Source organism: Vulpes lagopus, chromosome 1 (genome assembly GCF_018345385.1).
Source record: "Vulpes lagopus strain Blue_001 chromosome 1, ASM1834538v1, whole genome shotgun sequence".
In the NCBI taxonomy this organism is placed as follows: Eukaryota; Metazoa; Chordata; class Mammalia; order Carnivora; family Canidae; genus Vulpes; species Vulpes lagopus.
In genome coordinates, this window is record NC_054824.1 from 53,412,596 (window position 1) to 53,439,217 (window position 26,622).

General features: G+C 37.7%; 2 protein-coding genes across 16 annotated transcripts in view; both read left to right on the top strand.

The window, feature by feature from the left end:
• Positions 1–26,622, top strand: part of PKHD1 (PKHD1 ciliary IPT domain containing fibrocystin/polyductin) — a 477,526-nt gene that overhangs the window by 64,836 nt on the left and 386,068 nt on the right. For 14 of the 15 annotated variants that reach the window (XR_005990304.1, XR_005990305.1, XR_005990310.1 and 11 more), the window contains 6 exons: positions 12,738–12,868; positions 14,783–14,918; positions 15,315–15,510; positions 16,212–16,279; positions 17,732–19,330; positions 21,610–21,753. Coding sequence is in view for 12 of the 15 variants with exons in the window: in XM_041771518.1 (XP_041627452.1) it covers positions 12,738–12,868; positions 14,783–14,918; positions 15,315–15,510; positions 16,212–16,279; positions 17,732–19,330; positions 21,610–21,753 (2,274 nt within the window). In the remaining 3 variants the exon portion in view is untranslated. The remainder of the gene's footprint in view (positions 1–12,737; positions 12,869–14,782; positions 14,919–15,314; positions 15,511–16,211; positions 16,280–17,731; positions 19,331–21,609; positions 21,754–26,622) is intronic. The other variant, XM_041771566.1, reaches the window with a different exon arrangement.
• On the top strand, positions 8,466–10,957 carry LOC121500154 (E3 ubiquitin-protein ligase Praja-1-like). Its single transcript, XM_041771634.1, has one exon. It carries the CDS (start codon positions 8,653–8,655, stop codon positions 10,393–10,395), a length of 1,743 nt encoding a protein of 580 aa, XP_041627568.1. The 5' UTR covers positions 8,466–8,652; the 3' UTR covers positions 10,396–10,957.

The window sequence follows — 26,622 nt, forward strand, 5'->3', positions numbered from 1 at the left end:
AGCAGGCTCCATGCAGGAAGCCTGACGTAGGACTCGATCCCAGGTCTCCAGGATCAGGCCCTGGGCTGAAGGTGGTGCTAAACCACTGAGTCATCTGGGCTGCCCCCTCCCCCTTTTTAAATCCATTTAAAATCTATCTTTTGATTGGAGCATCTAGGCCATTTAAATTCAAAGTAATTGTTGATATTTTAAAATTTGTTTTCTGGTTGTTTTTATAGTTCTCTGATCCTTTCATTTTCTCTTTTCTTTCTTTGTGATCGCTGAGTATCTATGGTGTTTTGTTTGGCTTTCCATATACTTACTTAATTAATTAATTAATTAATTTATTTAGGCTTTATAGAGGTTTTGGGTTTGTGGTTATGATTAGGTTCATATATAACATCCCAAGTAAATAGCAGTTGATATTAATTTGATGGTCATTTATGTTCAGACACATTATGAAAAAATAAAAAAAGCATAAATGTCATATTTCATATCTTTTTATTTGTATTTTTATGTCTAATCATGACCATTCCTTTCCACTTAAAAAGTCCCTTTAACATTTCTTGTAAGCCTGGTTTAGTGGTCATAAATTCCTTTATCTTCTGTTTGTCTGGGAAAATCTTTATCTGTGCTTTAAATCTGAATGATAACCTTCCTTGGTAGAATATTGTTGGTTGTAGTTTTTTATTTTTCCCTTTCACACTTTGAATATAACATGCTCCTTCTTCTGGCTTGCAAAGTTTCTGCTGAAAAATCAGCTGATAGTCTTATAGGTTTTCCCTTGTAGGTAACTGTTTGTGTTTCTCTCCTGCTGCTTTTAGGATTCTCTTTGTCTTTAACCTTTGACATTTTAATTATTATGTGCCATGGTGTAGACCTTTTTGGGTTCACCTTGTTTGGAACTTTTTGTAGTTCATGGACTTAGATGTCTATTTCCTTCTGCAGGTTAGGAGAGTTTTCAGTTATTACTTCTTCAAGGAAGTTTTCTATCCCTTTCTCTCTTCTTATTCTGGGACCTCCAATGTGAATGTTTGTTCACTTGATATTATCCAAGAGATTTCTTAATCTACATTTTTAAAAATTCTTTTCTTAAAAAAATAATAAAATAGAGGTTTTTTAATTTTTTTTATTTTTTTGCTGTTGCACTTATATGCCTTCCATCATCTTGTTCTACCCAATGGCTGATACATTAGTCTGTATCCTCTAATCTACTGTTGATTCCCTCTAGTGTGCTTTTAAATTTCAGTTATTGTATTCTTCAACTCTGATTGAGTTCATTGAGTTTTGCTTCTTAAAATATATTCTATTTATTGAAGCTCTACTGAGTTTTTCCATTCTTTTCTCCAGTCCAGTGAGTGTCTTTGTGATCATTAAATTCCTTATCACATATTACTTATCTTGGTTTCACTTAATCTTTTACTGAGTTTTTTTCTTGTTCTTTCTTTTGGAGAGCATATTCCTATCTCCCCATTTTGCATGACTTACTATGTTTGTTTCTATGAATTAGGCAAAATGGCTACTTCTCTGTGAAGTTGGGTATAGTAACCCCTGTGCAGACTGTCTGTGCTTCATGATTCTTGCTGACTGAAGCTGTGGATGTATATGCTAGTTACTCTTTTAAACCATGAGTTTTTACAAAGAGAATAAAGAAACAAATAATAATGAAATTTAAAAAATACAATGAAAGCAGAAAAAAGAAAAAAGAAAAAAGGAGAAGAAAGGATGAAAGAAAAAATAGAAAAAAAGAAAAGAACAAAATAAAGAAGAAAAAATAAAAACAAGACAAATTTTAAAAAGTAAAAATAAAATAAGACAGTATAAATTAAAACAAAGAAACCTTCACACAAATCCATGACTTGTTTTCTTTTCTTTTTAAATTTTTTGAAAGATTTTAATTATTTATTTGACAAGAGAGGAAGAGCACAAGCAGGGGGAGCAGCAGGAGAGGGAGATGGGAGGCTCAATCCCAGGATCCTGGGATCATGACCTGAGCTGAAGGTGGATACTTAACTGACTGAGCCACCCAGGCGCCCCTCCCTCCACAGCTTGTTTTCTGTGCCCCAGCACTGCAGAGTGGCTGGTGCAGGCTTGTGGCCCTTAAACTTGCTGAAGTCACAAGTTCACCAAGATGACTGAATGTTCCACTTATGTTGTCTCAACCCTACTCTGGTCTAGGCTTTTCTGGCAGGATGAGAATGTAAACTGTGTCATTCTCCAGTCCCTGTGACTGGAAGAGCTTTCTAGCAGCAACTTGACCACTTGGCAGAGTTGTTGTGTTTCTTTTTTATATGCTAGCTAGATGCTCTTTTAAACTACAGATTTTTTTGGTGTCTCCAAGGACAGAGGGATCTGTTCCTGTTCCTTCAGTACTATTCCTCTCCACAGCCATTTACAGCATTGGGAATGGGGGTTATTTTTGTTACTGTCTTTCCATATCTCTTATTGTTCTCTTGCTATTCTCTGTCTTTTGTTGTTACTGTTCAGTCAGCTCTCAGTTCTTCTTCAGGTGGGACAGGTATATTAGCAGGTATAATTTAGTATGTTTTGTGGAGGAGGTGAGTTCAGAGTCTTCCTACATTGCCATCTTGAACTGGAACCTATCTTCATTATGGTTTTGATTTGCATTTTCCTAATGACTAACGTTCAATATCTTTTCATGTGCTTATTAACCATTTGTATGCCTTTGGAGAAATGTTCACCCAAGTCCTTTGGCCATTTAAATAATTGGGTTATTTGTCCTTTTATTATTGAGTTATAAGATACATATATATATATATATTACATAATATATATGTAATATATATATTATATATACTACTATATTACCTACTATATATATTATATATATAGCAGGTAAGAGTCTCTTACCAGACATGTGAGTTGAAAGTATTTTTTTTCCCATTCTGGGGATTGTCTTTTCATTTTCTTGATAATATTCTTTGGAGCACAAAAGTTATTTTTTTAATTTTTAAAAATTTTAATTCCAGTGTAGTTAACATACAGTATTATATTATTTCAGGTGTACAATATAATGATTCAATCATTCTATATATTACTCAGTGTTCATCATGATAAGTGTACTCTTAATCCCTTTCACCTATTTCACTCATTCTCCCACCCACATCCCCTCTGGTAACTGTTTATTCTCTACAGTTAAGTCTGGTTTTTTGGTTTCTTTTTTCCCTTTGTTGATTTGTTTTGGTTCCTAAATTCAATATATGAATGAAGTCATATGGTATTTGGTTTTCTTAGACTGGTTTCTTTTGCTTAGCATTATACTTCCTAGCTCCATCCATGTTGTTGCAAATGGTAAGATTTCATTTTTTATGGCTGAATAGTATATATATATATATATATATATATATATATATATATATATATATCTGGAAAGATGTTGTTGTAGCCAGTGACAGAGAAATGAGCACCTGTTCTCTCTCCTAGGACTTCTGATGACACATTTAGGTCTTTCATCCATTTTGAATTTATTTTTGTGTATGCTGTAAGAAAGTGGTCCAGTTTTCCAGATCTTGTTGTCCAGTTTTCCCAACACCATTTGTGGAAGAGACTTTTTTCCCATTGTATATTCTTGCCTCCTTTGTTGAAGATTAATTAACCATATAATTGTGGGTTTATTTATGGGCTTTCTATTCTGTTCTATTCATCTATGTGTCTATTTCTGTGCTTACTATACAATTTTGATTACTACAACTTTGTGATATAACTTGAAATCTGGAATTGTGATACTTTTAGTTTGCTTTTTCTTTTTCAAAATTACTTTGGCTGTTCAGGGTGTTCTGTAGTTCCATACAAATTTTAGGATTGCTTGTTCTCATATGAAAAATGCTTCTGATATTTTGACATGAATTGCATTAAATCTGTATATTGGTTTGTGTAGTATGGACATTTTAACAATTTTTGTTCTTCCAATCCATGAGCATGGAATGTCCATTTATCATTTTCAGTTTCTTTCATTAATATTATATAGTTTTCAGAGTACAGATCTTTCACCTATTTGGTTAAATATATCCTTAGGTATTTTATTAATTTTAGTGCAACTATAAATGGGATTTTAAAAAATTCTCTTTCTGTTACTTCATTATTAGTGTATAGAAATGCAATGGATTTCTGTACATTGATTTTGTATCCTGTACCTTTACTGAATTCATTTACCAGTTTTAGGATTTTTTTGGTAAAGTCTTTAGGATTTTCTACATATAGTATCATATCATCTGCAAATAGTGAACATTTTATTTCTTCCTTGCCAGTTTGGATGCCTTTTATTCCTTTCTCTTGTCTGATTGTTATAGCTAGGACTTCCAGTACTATGTTGAATAACAATGGGAAGAGTGAACATCCCTGCCTTGTTCTTGACCTTAGGGGAAAAGCTCTTAGTTTTTCACCATTGAGGATGATGTTAGCTGTGGATTTTTCATTTATGCCCTTTATTATGTTGAGATATGTACCCTCTAAACCTACTTTGTTGAGAGCTTTTATAAATTGATATTGTACTTTGTCAAATACTTTTTCCATATCTGAAATGATCATATTGTTTTTATCCTTTCCCTTATTGATGTGATGCATCATTTTTATTGATTTGTGAATGTTGAACCACCATTGCGTCCCAAAAATAATTCCCACTTCATTGTGGTGTATATTTTTAATGTATTGTATGCAGTTTGCTAATATTTTATTGAGGACTTTTGAATCTATGTTCATTCAGAATGTCAGCCTCTAATGATCTCTTTTTGTGGTGTCTTTATCTGGTTTTGATATCAGGGTAATGCTGGCCGAATAGATTGAATTTGGAGGTTTTCTTTCATGTTCTATTTTTTTTTTTTGGAATAGTTTGAGAAGAATAGGTATAAACTCTTTTTTGAGCGTTTGGTAGAATTTGCCTGTGAAGCCTTCTGGTCCTGAACTTTTGTTTGTTGGGAATTTTTTGATTACTGATTCAATTTCATTGCTGGTAATTGAGCTCTTCAAATTTTCCATTTTTTCATGCTTCAGTTTTGGTAGGTTATATGTTTCTAGGGATTTATCCATTTTGTCTAACTTGTCTAGTAATTGACATAATGTTTTTAAAAATAATATTCTTGTCCAATTCTTTGTATATCTGTGGTGTCAGTTGTTATCTTTCCTCTTTTATTTCTGGTTTTGCTGATTTGACTCTTCTCTTTGTTTTGACAAATCAGGCTACCAGTTTATCAATTTTGTCAGTCTTTTCAAAGAACCAACTCCTGGCTTCATTGATCTGTTTTATTGTGCTTTATGTTTGTTTGTTTCTATTTCCTTTATTTCTGCTCCAATCTTTCCTTCTGCTTGGTTTTGGGCTTTGTTTGTTCTTTTTCTAGCTCTTATAGTTGTAAGGATAGGTTGTTTACTTGGGATTTTTCTTGTTTCTTGAGGTAGGCCTATATTTCTTTAAACTTACCCCTTAGAACTGCTTTTGCTGAATCTCAAAGATATTAGACCATTGTGCTTTCATTTTCATTTGTATTTTTTTATTTCTTGGTTGGCCCATTCATTGGTTATCAACATGTTATTTAACCTTCATATATTTGTGATTTTTCCATATTTTTTCTTGTGACTGATTTCTAGTTTCATAGTGTTGTGGTCAGAAAAGATGCATGGTATGACATAATCTTTATAGATTTGTTGAGATTTGTTTTGTGGCCAATTGTATGATCTATTTTGGAGAATGTTCTATGTGCATTTGGAAAGAATTTGTATTCTGCTGTTTTAGGATAGATTGTTCTGAATATGCCTGTTGGGTCGATCTGGTCCCAGATATCATTCAAAGATACTGTTTCCTCATTGATTTTCTGGATGATTGGTCCATTGATGTAAGGTGGCTATTAAAATCCCCTACTGTTATTGTATTAGTATCTACTATTTCCTTTATGTTTATAATTAACTGTTTTATATATTTGGGCACCCTTATGTTGGGTGCATAAATATTTATAATTGTTATATCTTCTTGTTGGATTGTTCCCCATATTATTATATAGTGTCCTTCTTTGTCTCTTGTTGTAGTTTTCTTTTTACAAATTTATTTTTTATTGTTCAATTTGCCAGCATATAGAATAACACCCAGTGCTCATCCCATCAAGTGCCCCCCTCAGTGCCTGTCACCCAGTCACCCCCACCCCCCGCCGACCTTCCTTTCTACCACCCCTAGGTCATTTCCTAGAGTTAGGAGTCTCTCATGTTCTGTCTCCCTTTCTGATATTTCCCACTCATTTTTTTCTCCTTAGTTTTTGTCTTAAGTCTATTTTTTTCTGATATAAATATTACAATCCTGGCTTTCTTTTGACATCCATTTGCATGGTAAATGTTTCTCTGTTTCCTCACTTTCAATCTATATGTGTCTTTAAATCTGAAATGAGTCTCTTGTAGGCAACATAAAGATGGGTCTTACTTTTCTATCCATTATGTCACCCTATGTATTTTGATTGGAGCATTTAGTTCATTTACATTCAAAGTAATTATTGATAAATATGTATTTATTGCCTTTTTGTTACTTGTTTTGTGGTTATTTTTATAGATCTTCTCTGATCCTTTATTCTCTTGCTCATGTCTCTCACAATTTGTATAGCACAATTTGTGCTTTTAAATTTTGATGAAATCTAGTTTGTCCTTTTCTTGTTGGTACTTGTGCTTTGGTGTCATATCTAAGAAATAATTACCTAACCCCTTATTACTAAGATTTATGCATATTTTTCCTGATAGTTTTATAGTTTTAGCTTTTGTATTTAGCTATTTTATTTATCTTAATTTTTGCTTATGGTGTGAGGTAGGGGTCAGTGTTAGTTTTCTAGGGCTGTTTATCCAGGTATCAGAAATTGAATGGCTTTAACAATAGACATTTATTGTCTCACAGTTCTGGAGGCTAGAAATTAAGAATCAAAATGTTAGCAGAGTTGATTCCTTCTAAACCAGCCTATGAAGGAGAATCTGTTTTATGCCTCTCCCCTAGCTTCTGGTGATTTGCTGGCAATCTTTGGTGTTCCTCGGCTTACAGAAATATCACCCTGATCTCTGCTTTCATCTTCTATGGTGTTCTCCTTGTGTCTTTTCTGTGTCCAAATTATTCCTTTTTATGAGGATGTCAGTCATAATGGATTAGTGGCCCACAGTTCAGTATGACTTCGTCTTAATTGATTACAAGTGTAATGAGCCTATTCCCAAATTAGGTCACCTTTTGAGGTACTGGCAGGTAGGACTTCAACATATGAATTTGGGGGTGGGACACAGTTCAACCCCAAACAGGATCCAACTTCACTTGTATGTGGAAATGTAGTTGTTCCATTTTGTATATATGTGAAAATAGTAGCATAATTTCTTAGAAGTGGAATTTGTTTAGAAGTGACTTGGAGGGCAGCCCAGGTGGCTCCACGGTTTAGTGCCGCCTTCAGCCCAAGGTGTGATCTTGAAGACCCGAGGTCGAGTCCTGCATCGGGCTCCTTGCATGGAGCCTGCTTCTCCCTCTGCCTGTGTGTCTGTCATGAATAAATAAATAAAATCTTAAAAAAATAATAAATGACTTGGAAGTCAAGAGGTTATGTACATTTAAAATTTTGGTAATACTAAAATATTCTCTTTAGAAGTTTTATAGTTTATTCCCTGTAGCAATATATATGACTATATACTTACTATGTCTTCCTAGCAAAGTGTTACCAATTTTTTGATATTTGCCTATTTTATAGAAGAAAAATAACATTTCATTATAGTTTTACTTTGCATTTACTTTAAGAGAGAAATTCATAAATTTAAGAAGCATTGTATTTTCTTTTCAGTCACCTGTCTGTTCATCTCTTTAGCCCACTTTTTTTCAATTGGGTTATTTTTCTTTCATTGATTTTATGAGCTTTAAAAATACATCATGAATACAAGCCCTTTGTATGTTTGTCTATTTGTTTACCATTTTTGTAATTTATAAATACTATATTTATACAGTAAGTGTATCAATCTTTCTTTTATGGCTTTAGGATTTATAAAATACTTAGAATGGGCTTTCCATCTCTAAATTTACATAAAAATAAGTTTTCCCATTTTGCCTTCTCTTTCTTTAATGATTTCCTTTTTTATGTTTAAATAAAAAATATTTGATCAGTTTGGAGTTTATTTTGATGCGGATGTGAGGTAGGATAACAGATTTGATTTTTTCAATACTATTCATTTATTTTATTTACTAAAAAAATTCATCTGTTTTTCACTTAAGTGAAATGCCACACTTATTATTTCCTATAGCCTCTTACTTTTTTGGGTTTATTTCTGAACTTCCTCTGCTGCTTATTGATTTGTCTATATGTGCATGTTTTATTATTATGTTTTAATTATAGTTGTTTTATAAGATATTTTAATGTCTGGCAGAAGACCCCTTTGCTCTTATTTTGAAATTTTGTATTCGGTCTATTGCTTTTAATTTTTAAAAAATTTAAAGGTAGCTTACTAAGTTAAATAAAAAATTCTGTTTAGCCCGGCTGCTGTCTGGCGGGGGAGGAGCTGCAGACCCGGAGCAGCCCCGGCGGCCCTGACGGTCGGCGGCCCGAGAGCCCCGAGAGCTCCGCTCGTCCAGAAGAGCGCGCGGGTGTCAGCCCTGGTTTCAGGCCATCCTCGAGCCAGCAGGACAGGATTTCCAGCCAGAGAAAGGCAACATCCGAAGTCCCAATGCACAGATCAGCCCCCAGTCAAACCACCAAGAGGAGCCGGTCACCATTTTCCATCACCCGTCGTAGTTGGGAAGACAGTGAGAGCTCTGGAGCCAGCCTGAATGTTGATAATGAGGACTACTCCAGGTACCCACCGAGAGAGTACAGGGCTTCAGGTAGCAGAAGAGGATTGGCTTATGGACATGTTGACTCTTTTGGGGCAGATGATAGTGAGGAGGAGGGGGCTGGGCCTGTTGAGCGAGCACCAGTTAGAGGGAAAACTGGCAAGTTTAAAGATGATAAGCCCTACGACCCAGAGAAAGGGGCCAGGTCTTTGGCTGGGGTGGCTCCACAGTTCTCTAGCTTTAAGCGTGATGTGAGAGAGGAGCTTGACAAGTTAGACCCAGCCCCTGCAGCAAGATGCTCTGTTAGCAGAGCTGAGTTCCTGCAGCAAAATAGCATGGCCTCTCAGACATCTGCTGAAGGCAAGGTGTCTACCCGTGGTGACAGCCGGGAGAGTCAGAGACGGGAGCAGAATTTCCCTGCACATCCCAGCAGGGCTCCTGTGAGTATTTGTGGTGGTGGGGAAAACACCCCCAAGAGTGCAGAGGAGCCGGTGGTGAGGCCTAAAATCAGAAATCTGGCGAGCCCCAACTGCGTGAAACCAAAAATATTTTTTGATACTGATGATGATGATGATATGCCACATAGTACTTCCAGGTGGAGGGATACAGCCAACGCCGAAGGCCACTCGGATGGCCTAGCAAGAAGAGCCAGAGGTGAGAGTTCAGGTGGCTACTCTGAGCTGAAGTACCCCGAAGACAAGAGGGAAGCCAGGAATGACCAAGTGAAGCCAGAAAAGGTACCAAGACGGCAGCGAACCATGGCTGACCCTGACTTCTGGACGTACAGCGATGATTACTACAAATACTGTGATGAAGACTCTGACAGTGACAAAGAGTGGACTGCTGCTCTGCGGCGGAAGTATCGAGGTCGAGAGCAGAATCTGTCGTCCAGTGGTGAAAGCTGGGAGACTCTGCCAGGGAAAGAAGAGCACGACTCTGAGCAGGTCAGAGTGAATGCTGGCGCCGGCGCCAGTGCCAGCCCGGGTACCGGCGCCAGCGCCAGCAGCAACAGCAGCAGTGAACTGGAAGACCTCCGAGGACCATCTCTTCAGGAAGAGGAACACGCATCCCCCAGAGAACGAGAAGCTCCTTGGCTCCAGTACAACGAAAATGAGAGTAGCAGTGAGGGGGATAATGAATCTGGTCAGGAGTATCTACAGCCTGGGGTGTTCATGCTCGATGGAAACAACAATCTTGAAGATGACTCCAGCGTGAGTGAAGACCTAGAAGTGGATTGGAGCCTCTTTGATGGGTTCGCAGATGGCTTGGGGGTGGCCGAAGCCATTTCCTACGTGGATCCTCAGTTTCTCACCTACATGGCACTTGAAGAACGCCTGGCCCAGGCAATGGAAACTGCCCTGGCGCACCTAGAGTCTCTCGCAGTGGACGTGGAGGTGGCCAATCCACCGGCGAGCAAGGAGAGCATCGACACTCTCCCTGAGATCCTGGTCACTGAAGATCACAGTGCAGTGGGGCAGGAAATGTGTTGCCCCATCTGTTGTAGTGAATATGTGAAGGGGGAGGTGGCAACTGAGCTGCCTTGCCACCACTATTTCCACAAGCCATGTGTGTCCATCTGGCTTCAGAAATCAGGCACCTGCCCTGTGTGCCGCTGCATGTTCCCTCCCCCGCTCTAAGGCCAAGGCTCTTTATTCCTGGTCAGATGATTTTCCCCATCTGAAATACACAATACTGCAGGAGCCCTCTCAAAATTAACAATTGAAATGAAAACCAATCAGTCGATTTATCCACACCTGTCATTCCTTGTGGTTATTTCCAATGTGAAAGTGGTTGCATACTATGATTGCATTAAAAAATCATAACTGTCTCTTAGAGGTTAGAAAAGGAAAACTAAACTTTCTAAATGCTACTCGAGATTACAGTAAAAACATACATTTTCTAACCTGAAAGCTGAACTAAGTTGCATTTGTTTTCTTCAGTAGAATATGTTGCTGTTAACTGTAACGACAGGTTTATCTGTCAAATATGTCCAGAAGGCATCATCATTTCTATTGCATGTTATGGGTTAATATTCCTGTAATTGCAGTGCCGTAAAAGCTTATTAAAGTTCTCCTTTTGGTTTAAAAAAAAAAAATTCTGTTTATATTTTTATCAGGATTATTTAGTGCTTTAGTTTATTTAGAAAGATATACCACCCTCATGAGGTTCACTCTTTCTACCCATTTTTTTAATTTAAGTTTTTTTTAATTTAAGTTTTAATCCATCTATTAAATTCCCCAGTGACATTTCAGAGTTTTCTTCAAATTCTTCATGTTCTTGAATATTTCTTGTCAACCTTGTTTTCAGATATTTTATCTTTTATGTTGCTATTGTAAATTGCCTCTTTTCTTCAATTTTATTCTCTTCCTCTGAAGGTAACTGCAGTCTTGCTCTGAATCTTTAGGGCAAGTTCATATATTTAACTTCAACGTTTAATTCCATCCACTCACATTCTCCTGAGAGGTGTTCATCAGGTTAGATATGTTTTGCTCTCTCACCCTGATATGCTTGGGGAAGAAAATCTTGCTTCTGCACCCATTTCCCACTCTCAAGGTGTATGTGTCCTGATTTGGTGGCTTTCCTGCCTCTCTTGTATCCTCTTTCTGGGGAGATGGCAGACTGGAATCATTGCCCTCAGGAATAATAGGTGAGCTTTCTATTTGTTAGCTTGATCAAGTGTTGGCCCTCCAAATGTGTGGCATAATTATCAATATGATTGGTGCCATGACTCTGCTTACTGATGTCTGCGGCAAGGAGAAGTTTATGTGTTTGCTCTTTAGTGGTCAGTACAGAAATCCTGATGGTGGTGGGTGGTGGTATCAGTCACCTCTCCAGCATCGTGGAGACTAGAGCCTAGTATGTATGGTATCAAATCATGAGGTTGGAAGAGCAAAGGCTGTCATTTAACAATGAGGGAACAAAGGCAGCCCGGGTGGCTCAGCGGTTTAGGGCCGCCTTCAGCCCAGGGCATGATTCTGGAGACCCGGGATTGAGTCCCATGTTAGGCTCCCTGTATGGAGCCTTCTTCTCCCTCTCCCTGTGTCTCTGCCTCTTTCTCACTGTGACTCTCATGAATAAATAAATAAAATCTTTTAAAAAATTAAAAAAAAATAAAGATGAGGGAATGAGAGCCAGTGAGTTCAGGGACAATGCTACAAATGATCTAGTATAAGTGGCAGAGTGATCTGTGGCCCTGACTCTGGGTCCAAGTTCTTTGTACCATCATGCTCTCTTTTTTTAAGATTTTATTTTATTTTATTCATGAGAAACACAAAGAGGCAGAGACATAGGCAGAGGGACAATCAGGCTCCCCACAGGGAGCCTGATATGGGACTTGATCCTAGGACCCCAAGATCACAACTTGAGCCAAAGGCAGACGCTCAAAAACTGAGCCACTCAGGTGCCCCCATGATGCTCTTTTATACTTGAGTCCTTAGAAAGAGAATAAGCTTTATAGGATTGGGAGGGATAATATTTAAAACTCTAGGGAAGGAAGAGTTTTCAGAGACCATCTACTTTACTTCTCTGACACTTGGCAGTATTTATGGTTTTTTTTTAAAGATTTTATTTATTTATTCACGAGAGACACACACACACACACAGAGGCAGAGACACAGGCAGAGGGAGAAGCAGGCTCCTTGCAGGGAGCCTGACATGGGACTTAATCCTGGGTCTCCAGGATCATGCCCTGGGCTGAAGGCATCGCTAAATCGCTGAGCCACCTGGGCCCCCCTATGTTTTATTTTTAAATATTTCCAGGACGTGTTACTCCTGTCTGCCTTTTAAGCATCATTTCTCCCTGTTTATATACTAGTTTATATATTTAGCATCAGTCTTTTCCTGCAGTTTGAGCAGGACTTGTGTTTTGACTAAGGAGCTTCATATTTTAATTAATTTCATTTTATTTTTTTGTGGATAATTAATTTTTGTCTTCCTGTATGGCTCTTCATTCCACCTGAAAATGCTTTCTTTATTGCAGGAGGGCTCTGGGCCACCATCCAAGGCTCTGGTTTGGAAGATGTGAGCCTGGTGTTATTTGGATCTCAGTCTTGTGCTATCAACATCACCACAAGCAATTCACGAAGAATTCAATGCAGAGTTCCACCCAGAGTAAGTGGAATCTCCTCTCTGGGTGGGTAGCCATTATTAACATGTAGTGTAAGGTTTTTCACGAATCTTTTCTTAGAACTTAATTAACATGACTTTCTCATCATGAGAGTATGCTAATATTGTTTATATTGCCTATGCTGCAATAAAGTGGGAGGCTAACTCCAATAGTGGAACTTGCAATTAACATCAGTTGATCTTTTTTAAAAGAAGATACCAGGCAGTCCCAGTTCATACTCTCAATGAAAATAATGCCACAGAATAAATGAATTTATCTAGTGTATATATTGATTTGGAAAACTTCCATATATTTTCATCTCATTTCTCTTTCAAGCAAGCAAGAATAACTTAGTTTTTACAAATAATTTTCTTTTTTGGCATGGATATGAATAGTGGAAATTAGAAACTTCTAGAATGCCTCTTTCCTAGAAAATATTTTCCTAATTATTCTCTACTGCTTCTCTTTTCCCTTAAAAACGAGTCCCTTAGCTTTCTCTTTCTTCTTCAGTTAGTGCTATCAAAGCCTACTAGGAGATTTGAGTCCACATTCTTCCCTGGTGCTGTTGGCAAAAGTCATGCTCACAGTGGAAGTTGAACTATCTATTCACAGTTCAGTGTCATTAGCATTCTCAGCACATTCATGACCCCAAAGGATGACTGTTTACTGAACAAATAAAGACCCCTAGAAGAGAAATTTCAGAATCATCTTTGATTTCTGGCCCCACATTTTTATCTTATCTAGTTATTCAAATATTATGAAATGCTCACATTTACATATAAACCACATGGAATTACAATATATAGTTGTATGGTAATTTGTTTAACTCTTCCCTATTATTGGACATTAAGATAATTTTGAAAATATTTTATTTTAACAGAATTTGAGCATCCCACTAACTACATTTTGGAGCATATTTATTTTTCTCAGGATATATTAATCTAAATTCTAATGCTTTTGGTATGTAGTATCCAGTTATTTGAAATTTCTTTTGGTAAAATTTGCATGGTTTGGATTCTTTTGCTAGAGAGAATAAGCATTAAAAAAACTTCAAATTTCAATCAAAGTAATACATGCAAAGATTAAAAGAAAAATAGTAAAATAATCCTGCTCTCCTGCCCCTCTGGATTCTTCTTCAAGTTCCTTTTTTGGAAATAACTACTTTTAATTCTTTTGAATGTAGTTACAGTACCATTTCTTTGTTAAATCAACAAACTGTGTTTACATTATCATAACTATTTTAATGATGTGGGCAGAATCAGATAATGTATTTTTTCTTTTATAGTTTTTTTCTTAGAGTTCTAATTTTGTATCCTAATATGTTTTCCTCATAATAAAAATCCTCTATCTTAAAAAAAATTCCATCACATTAATTAGTCTTTTTCCTTGAGGTTCTCTATTCTCTTGCTTCATCTAATTTTTTTTTTTTTTTTTTGGTTTATTCTACAGATTTCATCCTAGCACTTCCCTTGATTGCTCTTGTGGGTAGATTCACTCTTTTGTGGCTGTTGTTTATGTTATGAGGCCACAGCCTGAAGAAACATTCTATGCTTCTATGTGAGAGGGAAGACTATGTGAGAGGGAAGTTTTCTGAGTACTTACCTGTCTGAAAGTATTCTCACACTTGATGGATAGTTTAGCTAGGTATAGATTTTACTTGAAATTGCCATTTTTTCCAAAACCAATTGTTGTGTTAATTGCACATAATTCTTATTTAATTAGTTGGATGCCACACTCGCCTATTCTAAGTAATTGTCACCATGTATATGCGTGTGTGTGTGTGTGAAAGAGAAAGAGAGTGAGAAACTTGAAAGTAGCAATATACTTAAAAAATAATTTTCTTGAAATTAACCTTTTAAACTAACTCGATATAGGCTTCTCTCAAGTTAGAGGTTTGATTTTAAAAACCATTTTTTCAGGGGAAAGATGGACCCATTGTGAATTTGACTGTGGTTACAGGGGACCATTCTGCAGTTCTTCCCATGGCATTTACATATGTCTCCTCTTTGAATCCAGTGATCACATCTCTGAGCAGAAACAGGAGCAACATAGCAGGTAAATACATGATACTGCAGCATCTTTTTCTTTTTAGACCGTTGATCCTATAAGAAAGGCAAATAGTGGTCTCAATTATATTAAAGATAGCATTATATTTTGAATGGAAATTATTTTTCTGAAAGCTGGACTACTGCTATTTTCATTTTAGCTATCACTGAACAAATCTCCTTATATCTATTTTTTTCCTCTGTAATATTGGGACCATTTCCATCATGAAAATGGCATGAGAATTTAAAGGTAACAATTCAATATATACTTATTAAGCACCTACTATGCTGTAATGATAGCATAGACATTTAATAGACTTTAATCTCTGCCACTAATTTATAGGATGATAAGTGGTTGAAGCCACAAACCCATATCACAGAGGCTAATGGATTCTCTTTAATGCAGGAGGTGATACCCTTTTCATCAGAATGGCACTTTTGGTGAACTACACAGACCTGGATGTGGAGGTTTGCATCCAGAACACGTTGGCTCCAGCTCATGTGCAGATGCCTCAGGGCCTGGAGGTGGTACTGCCCCCATTGCCCACCGGTCTCTATAGCATCTCAGTCTCCATCAATGGGATCAGCATTCGCTCACCAGGGTAAGGTGGACACTTGCCATTCACTTTAGGTCTGTTGAATGGTCTAGTGATTTAGTTGAGGAAATCTGGTTTTGAGTTAGGTCTTCACTTTTTCCCCTTCTTCTGAAGTTGGGAGATAAACACAGGAGAATCATACAGTTGGAAGAAGTCCTAGAGACCCTACTAGATGATTTGATCTCAAGACCAATCCAAGGGAAATGTTTGGCTTATTAGTTTGGGAACAGAAAATTTTCTGAGATGAGGATGTCATGGCTTTTGATTAAGGTGGGGGTGAGGTGAGCATTTATATGTATTGGGGGGAATATTCTGTGCTTTAATTAGAATCTGTGATTAAATATGACCTTTAATAAGATTGTGTCTAGGATTTTGAATAAATGGCTTACAATTATTGCACAAACTATGCTCAGATCCTTTTTGCCCCAGAGTCCCCCTGCCTGGTATTTTCCCAGAAGTTTCCTCTTCTCAACCAGGAAGTTAGCTAAACTGTATGGGGCTGATGCCACCACCAGATACCAGCCCAGGAAAGTGCCCCACACAACACTTCCCTCCACCATGTCCTTTCTTTCCTGTGAAGCAGTGCCATTCATATTTGCTTTCCATCACTGCTCTCTGGGTCTGTTCTCCCCCAAATACATGTCTCTTTGTCTTTCTCCTCCATTACTCTCTTTCTAACTCAGTTATTTTATAACAATTTTCTACAGGGTTGATCTTCACATCCAGTATGTCACAGAAGTTTTCAGCATTGAACCTTGCTGTGGGTCCCTTCTGGGTGAGTGGCTCTCATATCACTTATTCAGCAGATCTACTCACTAGATATTCAGGTTTTGCTCCTGGATTTGAGTCAGTGAGACCGGAGATGGGGCAACAGGGAGAGGAACCTTCCTTGTGCTCTGGGAATTGACTGGTGTACTTTGAAGGGTGTGGAAACCGCTGATTTGTTAGCCCCGTGAGCTCAGGAAATTGAAGAATTGTTATGACAAGAAGATATGCCTGGTTTTGTTTTTCCAATGAAAAGAGGCTGAAACATCCAATGGGTAACACGTCTCTAGAGGATATTAGAAAAATAAGAAAAGAGAACCTTATTTTATCCTTTTAGATCCTGGATGTGCAAGAGGAGGAGGAATGAATCTGGTGTCTTCATTTACCTCTAGGGGTGCAGATGAAGGACCCAGAGGGAGTTAGAAACACAAATGGTGATATGGCAGATGTAAGGATAAGACAAAAAAAACCTGGAAAACTATGCATTTTTAGAAAAAAAATTGAAAGCTATATATCTGCATGTGAATCATCATTGTGACAGTGCATGCAGCAGTGCTTTATCTTTTTTTGAGTATAGGAAAATCCTTTTTAAAGCTGCCTGTCTAAAATTGAACTCGAATAAAAAAAAAAAAGCTGCCTGCCCATACCACAGGTTTGGTCATGATATGACCAACCCCTGTCCTGAAGACAGGGCTTGCTTGTCCCTCAATTAGAGAGACAAAATCTAGGAATATACTAGCAGGATCACAAGCATATTTTAATATTTCAGTGGCTCTTGATATATCTCAACATATACACACACACACACACATACATACACACACAGACATATGCCTATATAGTATATAGACTATTGGAATATCACTTAGAATAATATAGAAGATAAGTATAAGACTTCAACAAATTGGATTTTTATCAGTACATAAGTTGAATATATACAGAAAAATCTATATACACTCTACATCATAACATATATAATAATATGGAATAATATGTGAGATCATATGGCAAATGACAAGAAGACTAAGGAATTTGATTTTCCAATAATGTAGACATTATACTATCTTTACATGATGATTATATAGAACGTCATTACAGACTTAACATACCAGATAACATAGCAGTGACAAGAATACTTCAAGAAGTTAGATTTTTCCTTAATGTATAAATTGACAAGAGTGGATTCTAGGATCTATAAATATACTTGAAAATTTTGTCTTAAATATTATAAACGTCCTTCCCTATATAACAATTTATATTGTTTTACTATTCTGTGAATTTCAGCTCATCTAAATCCTGCCAAAATGATCACAAATGGAACACTGATGGGTTGAGGTGAAGTCACTGAAGTTTTGCTAACACCTCACCATCCACTTAAATTGCACTGGGGTTTGTGCAGGTGCTGTGAGTTCATAGTTCTGAATATTCACTTTAAGTTTTGTTTTTGATGTTCATGCTTTAGGCGGAACCATCCTCAGCATCTCAGGAATAGGATTCATCAGGGACCCCACTTTGGTTTGGGTGTTTGTGGGTAATCGGTCCTGTGACATCCTGAACTCAACGGAGACAATCATCTGGTGTGAGACCCCGCCTGCTGCCTTGCTACCTGATTCCAACATTCCTGCTATCCCAGTCCCCATGGAGATCTGGGCTGGCAATGTGTCCTTTGCCAGAGAACCCTTACTGAACCTGAGTTTCACCTTCCTGTATGAAGCAGCAATGACACCAGTGGTCACTGCCATGAGAGGAGAAATTATAAACAACAGCCTGAGGTTCTACGTGGAAGGAAATAACCTCTCCAACTCAGTGATCCTTCTGGGGGTCTTACACTGTGATCTTGAGACACAGTCTTTAAGGAACAACGTGAGCCTCTCTGCGTGCTCCTTTCCTCTCCACAGTTTGGAGGCAGGCTTCTATCCTCTCCAAGTACGTCAGAAGCAGATGGGATTTGCTAACATGTCTGCAGTGCCCCAACAATATGTGATAACACCTTGGATAATGGGCATCTCACCGACACATGGGTCTGCTTGTGGCGGGACTGTACTCACAGTGAGGGGGTTGGCTCTCAGCTCTAGGAAGAAGTCAGTTCAAGTTGACCTTTTGGGTCCATTTACTTGTGTGATTTTGAGCGTGGGATACCAGACAATCCTATGCCAGATTAATAAGGTGAATGACCCCTTCCCTGATGTTTCCTTCACTCTGAACGTCACAGTCATGGTCAATGGGCTACCCAGTGAGTGTCAGGGGAATTGCACTCTTTTCTTGCAGGAAGAGACAACTCCCATTGTGGACTCCTTGACCACCAATATCAGTGGGTCTCTGACCATGGTGCTGATTAGGGGTCGGAAGTTAGGCATCACAGCAGTTGAGCCAATGGTGTTTGTGGATGATCACCTTCCCTGCATTGTAACTTTCTTTAATGCAAGCTATGTGATCTGCTGGATAAGTGACTTGACCCCAGGACTCCACTATGTATCAGTTTTTCATGCAAGAAATGGATATGCTTGTTTTGGTAATGTTTCCAGACACTTCTACATTTTACCTCAAGTGTTTCATTATTTCCCTAAGAATTTCAGCATACATGGTGGAAGCCTCTTGACCATGGAGGGCACAGCTCTGAGAGGAAAGAACAGCACACTAGTCTATGTTGGCCAGCAGGCCTGCCTGACAGTGAGCATCAGCACCGAGCTCATTCAGTGCATTGTTCCTGCAGGGAATGGCTCTGTTGGCCTGGTCATCGAAGTAGATGGACTTTCATACCAGATGGGAGTAATTGGTTACAGCAGTGCCTTCACTCCACGATTACTCTCTATTTCTCAGACTGATGACGTCCTAACCTTTGCAGTGGCTCAGGTCTCAGGAGCTGAGAACGTTGACATTTTTATTGGGATGTCACCCTGTGTGGGTATCTCTGGCAACCACACGGTACTCCAGTGTGTGGTTTCATCCCTTCCTGCTGGGGAGTACCCAGTCAGAGGGTATGACCGCATGAGGGGGTGGGCCTCATCTGTCCTGGTGTTCACATCAACAGCCACTATTTCGGGAGTGACTGAGAACTTTGGTAAGTCAAGCAAATAAGGCAGGCCTCTTTTTCCTATGTAAGTGAATTAATAGCTACAACTCTAAAAGATAGAAAATCAACCACAGTCTAAAAGACAAATGGAAAGAGAAGCCTAATTGGAATCTTATAGTCCCCATTTTCTCCTCAATCTTGCCTTTGTCATGCACCCTGTAGGAGGCTTTGTTTTTTATCAAGGAATTTTTTTTTTAAAGTTTTATTTATTTTTATTTATGATAGTCACAGAGAGAGAGAGAGAGAGAGGCAGAGACACAGGCAGAGGGAGAAGCAGGCTCCATGCACCGGGAGCCTGACGTGGGATTCGATCCCGGGTCTCCAGGATCGCGCCCTGGGCCAAAGACAGGCGCCAAACCGCTGCGCCACCCAGGGATCCCTTATCAAGGAATTTGTGCAGATTCTGTAAGTGTGATTTTATTTTAAATTGATTCCTAAACCCAATTTAATTTGTGTCTTCAATTTCATCTCTAAGAGCTCATAATTTAATCAAATGAGTAGTGCATAGATGCCTTCACCTATTTTTAGACCTATATGTCAATTTGAATTATTTTAAGTTTATTAAATATCATTTTTATTGTTTTGGAATATTTCACAGATGAATTCACATTCTAGCAATTGTAGGCCAGTTAGTATGATTGCACTGGTTGAACTTTGTTCTCTCTCTCTCTCTCTCTCTCTCTCTCTCTCTATATATATATATATATATATATATATATATACTGAAATTTGCCTTGCCTTTTCTTCCAGTGATGGTTTCAGTTTCTGTTCAGGTAAAGCCTTACTACACTTGAGATAGCTCAAATTTGATTGTGACGCAGAAGGTACAGAGGAAATTATGAGAGCTGAATCCTACACTGATGAAGTGCTAGCCAAGCCAATTCTTAGGACAAATTTGTCTGGTCTTGGCTGGGTGGAATGCTCTAAGTCCTGGGATTTGGGTCCTGGTCTGTTAGTAATTGAGCTGGGTACCTTTTCTAAGGACAGAGGGGTTTGGGCTGGATGCTCACTAGTTCCTCTTTCTTCTAAGATTCCATGATTTTTATGATGAGAGAGCGGGGCTACGAAATGCACCCCAAGCAAAGTGGTATCCTGAGGCTTGTCAGGTGTCTGTGAGCACCATCTGGACTTGACCTGAAGGCAGTAGACACTGGAACTCTATCTCAGTGTGGACTAGAGGTTGCCACATGTCTGAGAGTCCAGGTCATATTTACCTTTATTGATTCTTAGACTGAAGCAAAACATGTTTGTTTAGAATTGTTATACTTTTACCCATCAGAGATGGGTGCCGTCATGTGGTGCTGGTAGGAGTATAAACTGGTGCAACATTATTTTGGAGAGATATTTGGCAATATCCATCAAATCTAAAACCTTACTTTTCCTTTGACCTAGAAATCTCACTTCTAACAGTTTGCAACAGTTTTATGCCAATAAATGTACAGTTAGTTCATCGGCACCATTAATAATAGCAAGAGAGGAGAAATAAGGAAAGTATCATTTAGTAAAAAAATTACTAAATAAATTGTGGCATAATCATAATGGAATTCTAAGTAGCATACATACATGTATGCATACTTGGAAAATTGTATATGCTGTATCTTTAATTTAAAAAAAACAAGTTGAATATGTATAGAAGAAACAAGAAGAATCTGTGTAGAAAGAATTTTTAAAAAATAGTTCCATGCCCAATGGAGCCCAATGTGGAGCTCGAACTCAAGATCTAACTGGGGATTTTTAAAAAATAGTTCCATGCCCAGCATGGAGCCCAATGTGGAGCTCGAACTCAAGATCTAACTGGAGATCAAGAGTCAGACACTTAACCGACTGAGCCACCCAGGTGCCCCTAGAAAGATTTCTTTGTATAAAAATATATATGCTTAAAAATTCTGGAATTATTCACAAGAAACCAAATGTGGCTACCTCTGGGGAGTAGCTAGGTGGTTTAATGGAAATTTACTTTCACTGTATAGTTTTTGGCATAAAAAATTTAAGAACGATAAATAAGCATTACTTTTCTATATAAATGCTATTACATTTTAATAGATTGTTGACTACAGTTGGAATCTGACAGAACAAGGACTCTAGGCTCTGGAGGCTGGAACTTAGTGGGAAGACACTAAGGATATTCGGGACCTAACGCCATTGTGTGGATTCTAGAGGGCATAAAAAGAATGATGGGCAGCAAGAAAGTGTGGATCTGAATTTTGAATTAAGTAAAGAAAGAGAGATTTGTGTCTATAATCATGAACTTGTATTTTGTTTTGAAGGCTGCCTGGGTGGAAGGCTTGTGCATGTGTTTGGAGCAGGATTTTCTCCAGGGAACATGTCAGCTGCTGTGTGTGGCGCTCCCTGCCAAGTCTTGGCTAATGCTACGGTGTCAGCCTTCAGTTGCTTGGTTCTGCCACTGAATGGTCTGTACAAATGCCACATATTTTTAAAGAGTGTATATAAAAATGGTATTCTTTGGTTAACTCACATTTTTGTGATCAATGCTGTAAAGACCTTAATTTTTCTGTGTGTTCCTGGGAAGAGGATTTCTGTGTCCTCCATCTAATATGTTAGATGGGACTGCCTATTAGAATGTTTCATAGTAACTTTAGTCATATTAATGGCAATGGAAAATTTATCACCTGTGTTCTTGATTGTTGTCATACAATGATGGAGAAAGTAATTGTGCGTTCTGAATTTTAGTTTCAGTGACAACCTTAGACATCATGGGGAAAGCAATTTCTTGGTCTTATTCTGAGGTGAGATTGCTGAAAGCATCTGCTTATTGGAGACACTAGTGAAGGGATGGGATCAACAAGCTGGATATCTCTTGCACATTTGCCTGGTGCACCCAGTTCTGGAATTCTTATTGTAGGTGAAAGAGCCGACACCAACACCATTCTCTTATTCTGTAATGCCCAGGTGTTTACTCAATAGAACGCTATGATCTCTCACTGTTTTAAGCTTCACAGCCATCATGTAAATCATGGTACAGGAAGCTGTGGCTTTGTTAGAGAGAAAGGTACAAAGCTTAGATAGTCCCATGATGGGGCTTTATAACAGTGGATAATTTCTCACTGAGCTTCAGAAAAAAAGTCAGAGAAAAAATTGCCCTTATCACTATAGGACCAGCTTAGCCAGGTGATTAACTTGTTTGCATAGTCATAGATTTTGTATCTGTGTGCTTAGGAACCATTTGTACACATGCTTTCAGAATAGTGCTTTATTTTTTTAAAAAAAGATTTTATTTATTTATTTATTTATTTATTTATTTATTTATTTATTTATTCATGAGAGACAGAGAGAGAGAGAGAGCGAGAGGCAGAGACATAGGCAGAAGGAGAAGCAGGCTCCATGCAGGGAGCCCGATGCGGGACTTGATTCTGGGACCCCAGAACCATGCCCTGAATTGAAGACAGACCCTCAACGGCTGAGCCACCCAGGTGTCCCTTTAGTGCTTTAAATTATATTCCTAACTTGTGTGTCTGCAAGTTGAATGTGGGTGAAGGATTTACAAAATGATCAAAACATCATTTTATTTGAACTTGGACAAAAATCCCGTGGTGGGTAATTAGTGATGGCAGTTTGCAAGAGATTGTCTTAAACAAGATGGGGGAGGAGGAGAAGGAAGGGGATGGAGAGAGAGAGAGGAGGAAGAGTGATGATCCTTGTTTAAAATACAAACTAGAAATGGAGTTTCCTATTAACATCATATATATAAGCAAAGCATTATGGAAGAGAGGTGTATTCCACTGAAGATTCCATGATGGACACTTAAGATATAATGGAAGATTTAATTTTAAGGCATTACCTGTTGGCTCCTCCGCTCTACCTCCTGTGCATAGACCAATGCTGGCACAGTGTATGTGCAAAATTAATGCTTGATAAAAGAATAATGAATTGGGAAATCGTGGAAACAGAAAACCAAGATTCCATATTTCTAGGTTCTGATATTTAACAAATAGGGCTACAGTCTTTTTAAAAGACTTTCACACATACACAGCTTAAATTAACTTTCTAAAACTTCTTGGTGTTAAAACTGTCAAGACACAGTTTTGATTAGAAGTACAAAATAAAAATCACAGAGGTTTCTGGGGCAGGTAAATTGTGATATTGGAAATTTGATAAGAAGAAGAAGAAGAGACATTGGTATATTTTAAAAGATTTGATTTAATTTTAGAAAAGGACTTTTCAAAATTCCTTGATTTCTAAAAAAGGAAAACAGAAGTTGGAAGCTGTAACTCTAGCTTTTGCCACTAGGTGTCACCAAACACCGACTGATTGTGCAAGAGCAGCTCATTTGCTCTTGGGAAATGGATAATTGGGCTTATTTTCCTTTCATAAAAAAAGAAAAAATCTTTTTAAAGACTTTTAATTACAGTATCTAAAAATAGAGAGGAACTTATGAAAGCCAACTCTATTGATTTCTTACTTAAGATCCAGGATGGTATTCAAGGATTCTATCAATATCCTGAGTTGGATAAAACGTTTTGAGTATAAGTTTGTGTGTTTTTTTTTTTTCCCGGAGAGTAAGTCTACAACGAACATCAAATGATCAAACAGAGTATGTCTCACAAATGGTTAGAAACTGCTAATAATTCCCGTATTTCATATAGGATTGCATATTTACCAAGGTAAATAAGATTTAAAAATCTTATTTTTTAAAAGTTTTTTTTTTTTTTTTAAAGGTTTTTTTTAAGAGGGCTATTTCAGAGCAGCAACCTACTGTTAGCCGTGTTTCTCAGTTGCCATTGTCAGAGCAATCCCTCCTTTCACTTAACCGATGCTCCCCTGCACACCTTTTTTCAAACTTTATCAGGCCTTCAGAATGCAGAATAATCTTGGTCCTTCTAACACAAGGTTCTGTATTATTACTAAGAATTACATTATTATTGAGAATATCATATTATTTTTAAGAATTGTTTATTTATTTTGGGGGGGGCAGGAGAGGGAGAGAAATTCTCAAGCAGACTCCACTCTGAGCCTGGACCCCGATGTGGGGCTTGATCCCAGGACCCTAAGATAATGACCTGAGTGAAAACCAAGAGTTGGAGGCTCAACTGACTGAGTCGCCCAGGCTTCCTGAGAATATCATACTAATGTTGTTGCTGGAGCAGCAGCAGTAGCACCTAGGAGTTTGTTAGAAATGCAGATATTGAGGTGACCTAATGAATCAGAAACTTTCCAACAAGTAAATATTTTGGCATTTCTTTTCTGAGCCTTCTCTGAATTCCAACCTTTTTTCCCCTAATTTTAAGTCTCAAACTAGGTAGCTCCTCTGCGTAAGACAGTTCTGGCCCTATTGGGTAGCATCAGAAGATTGCCTGCATAGAAGCTGGCACCGTATTTGTTTTTACAATTACATCACTGTCTTGCTGGTTTTTAATCTTGCTGTTACCTACGATTGTTCCAAGGTGGTTTTTTTTTTTTCTTTCTTTCTTTCTTTCTTTCTGCCATGCTTGTGCACAGCTGGACATTCCTCATTTGATATTTACACGAGTTTTACTTTTTTTTTTTCCTGTGGTTTGCTGCCTTACTATTTTCATTTTTTTTTGTTTATTTCTGTAATTTCTCTAATTTACTAAGGTCACTTTGAATTCTGACCCATGTTCCGAGTTTTATTCTTTAGTGTGATTTTGCACACTAAAGACAGTGATGTTTCTCATTCCAGGTTGTGGATGATGGCTTAGAACTCCAATTTCCCTAGTGATTGTTTTCTTGTTCCCATGCCACAGAGCTCATGTGTTTTCTTTCATCAGTGGGGCAGAGACAGTAAAGGTAGAGCTCTGAGGATGTGCTTTTGCTGCTCTGGTGTCTTCTGTATTTACGTTTCTCTTAGTTAACGCTTTTAACAAAAGAAGAACTTTACTTTTTCCTATGATGGGTTGCTCAAACATCTTATTCACAGGAACTAATATTTTGTATTTTTTTAAATCAGCAAAATCTTTGATGTTCATGTTTCTTGAATTTATACCTTGAATTATATGGCATGACTTCTTCATGGAAACTTTAATTTTTCCATGAGGCATGAAAAGCTAAAGTGATTAAAGTCATACAGTTATATTTTGTGGTGGAACCATGGATTCTGATCCCCAGCCCTGGGCCCTTTTCATAGTCCACCTTGTCAGTTTGCATCCACTTCATCACCTGTAATGAGTTCATTATTTTATAGGTGTTGAGCCTATATATTTGCCCGAAGGCTTACTAACTGGAAAGTTCTTAGGTTTTTACACATAAGAGTCCTACTGTCATTGCTGTAATTCCTACAGTCCTGCTGTAATTTATTCTGAACACATTCACAGAGAACCTACTATGTGTCACATGCTTTGGAATGTACCAGCAACAATAATAATATTTGTGTGTGATTGAACAACTGTAAACCTCACATGTGCTTATCTCATGTACCCCTTGCTGCACACAGCACTCTGACATAGGTAGGGAAGCTTGGATTCAAACCCACAGTCCTTGGTAATTTTTGTTGCATATTTGTTTTGACAGGTTAGCTGCAGAGGTAGAAGACTGAAGAGATTTTCTTTTTTTTTTTTTTTCCTTTTTTCCTTTAGTACGGTTTTCAAACAGAGCTGCTCCCAGACCATCTCATGTAGAGACTTGTTGATCTTCTTGTTAAAGGTTATTGCCAGTCTACCTTGTTGATGCCTTTTACATTGTGTCTCATGAATGAGACAGAAATGGCCTAAGGGTCATAGGGCTTCAAATTATTGCTTTTCTTCTTCATACAATATTAGTAGTCAAAATTGTGTAAAAATCAAGGACTTCCATTAATCAAGAGATCCCATCCAGATAATGAAAAGACTAGCTAAGAACCTGGAAAAGATATGAGTAACCATATAACCTTCTAGGGTTAGTACCCAAAATATATAAAGAGCACAAATCAATAAGAAAAAGACAAATATTCCAATATAAAAAAGAGCAATGACAGAAAGAGGAATTTCACAGAAGAAGAAATATGAGTTTTTACTAAACATATAAAAAATTGTTTGACCTAAGAAGTAATAATGCAAATCTAAATTAAGGTTGCAATGAGATGCCATTTTATTTGTCCTGGACTGACCAAAATTAAGAGTGTGATAATCCCAAGTGCTGACAAGTTATGTAGAGTATTGGAAACCCATTAATATAGCTGGTAGGGATGTAAAATGGCACAAACACTTTGAAAACAATGTGACACTATCTTGTGAAGTTGAATTTGTGCCTACCCTATGAACAAGCAATTTTCTTTAAGGCATATACCCTAGAGGAAATTGAGTATATGTTTGTAGTAGCAAAACCTG

What these genes read in the sequence shown, in the direction of transcription:
- LOC121500154 (XM_041771634.1), top strand. Translation starts at nt 8,653, where the DNA reads ATGCACAGATCAGCCCCCAGTCAAACCACCAAGAGGAGCCGGTCACCA.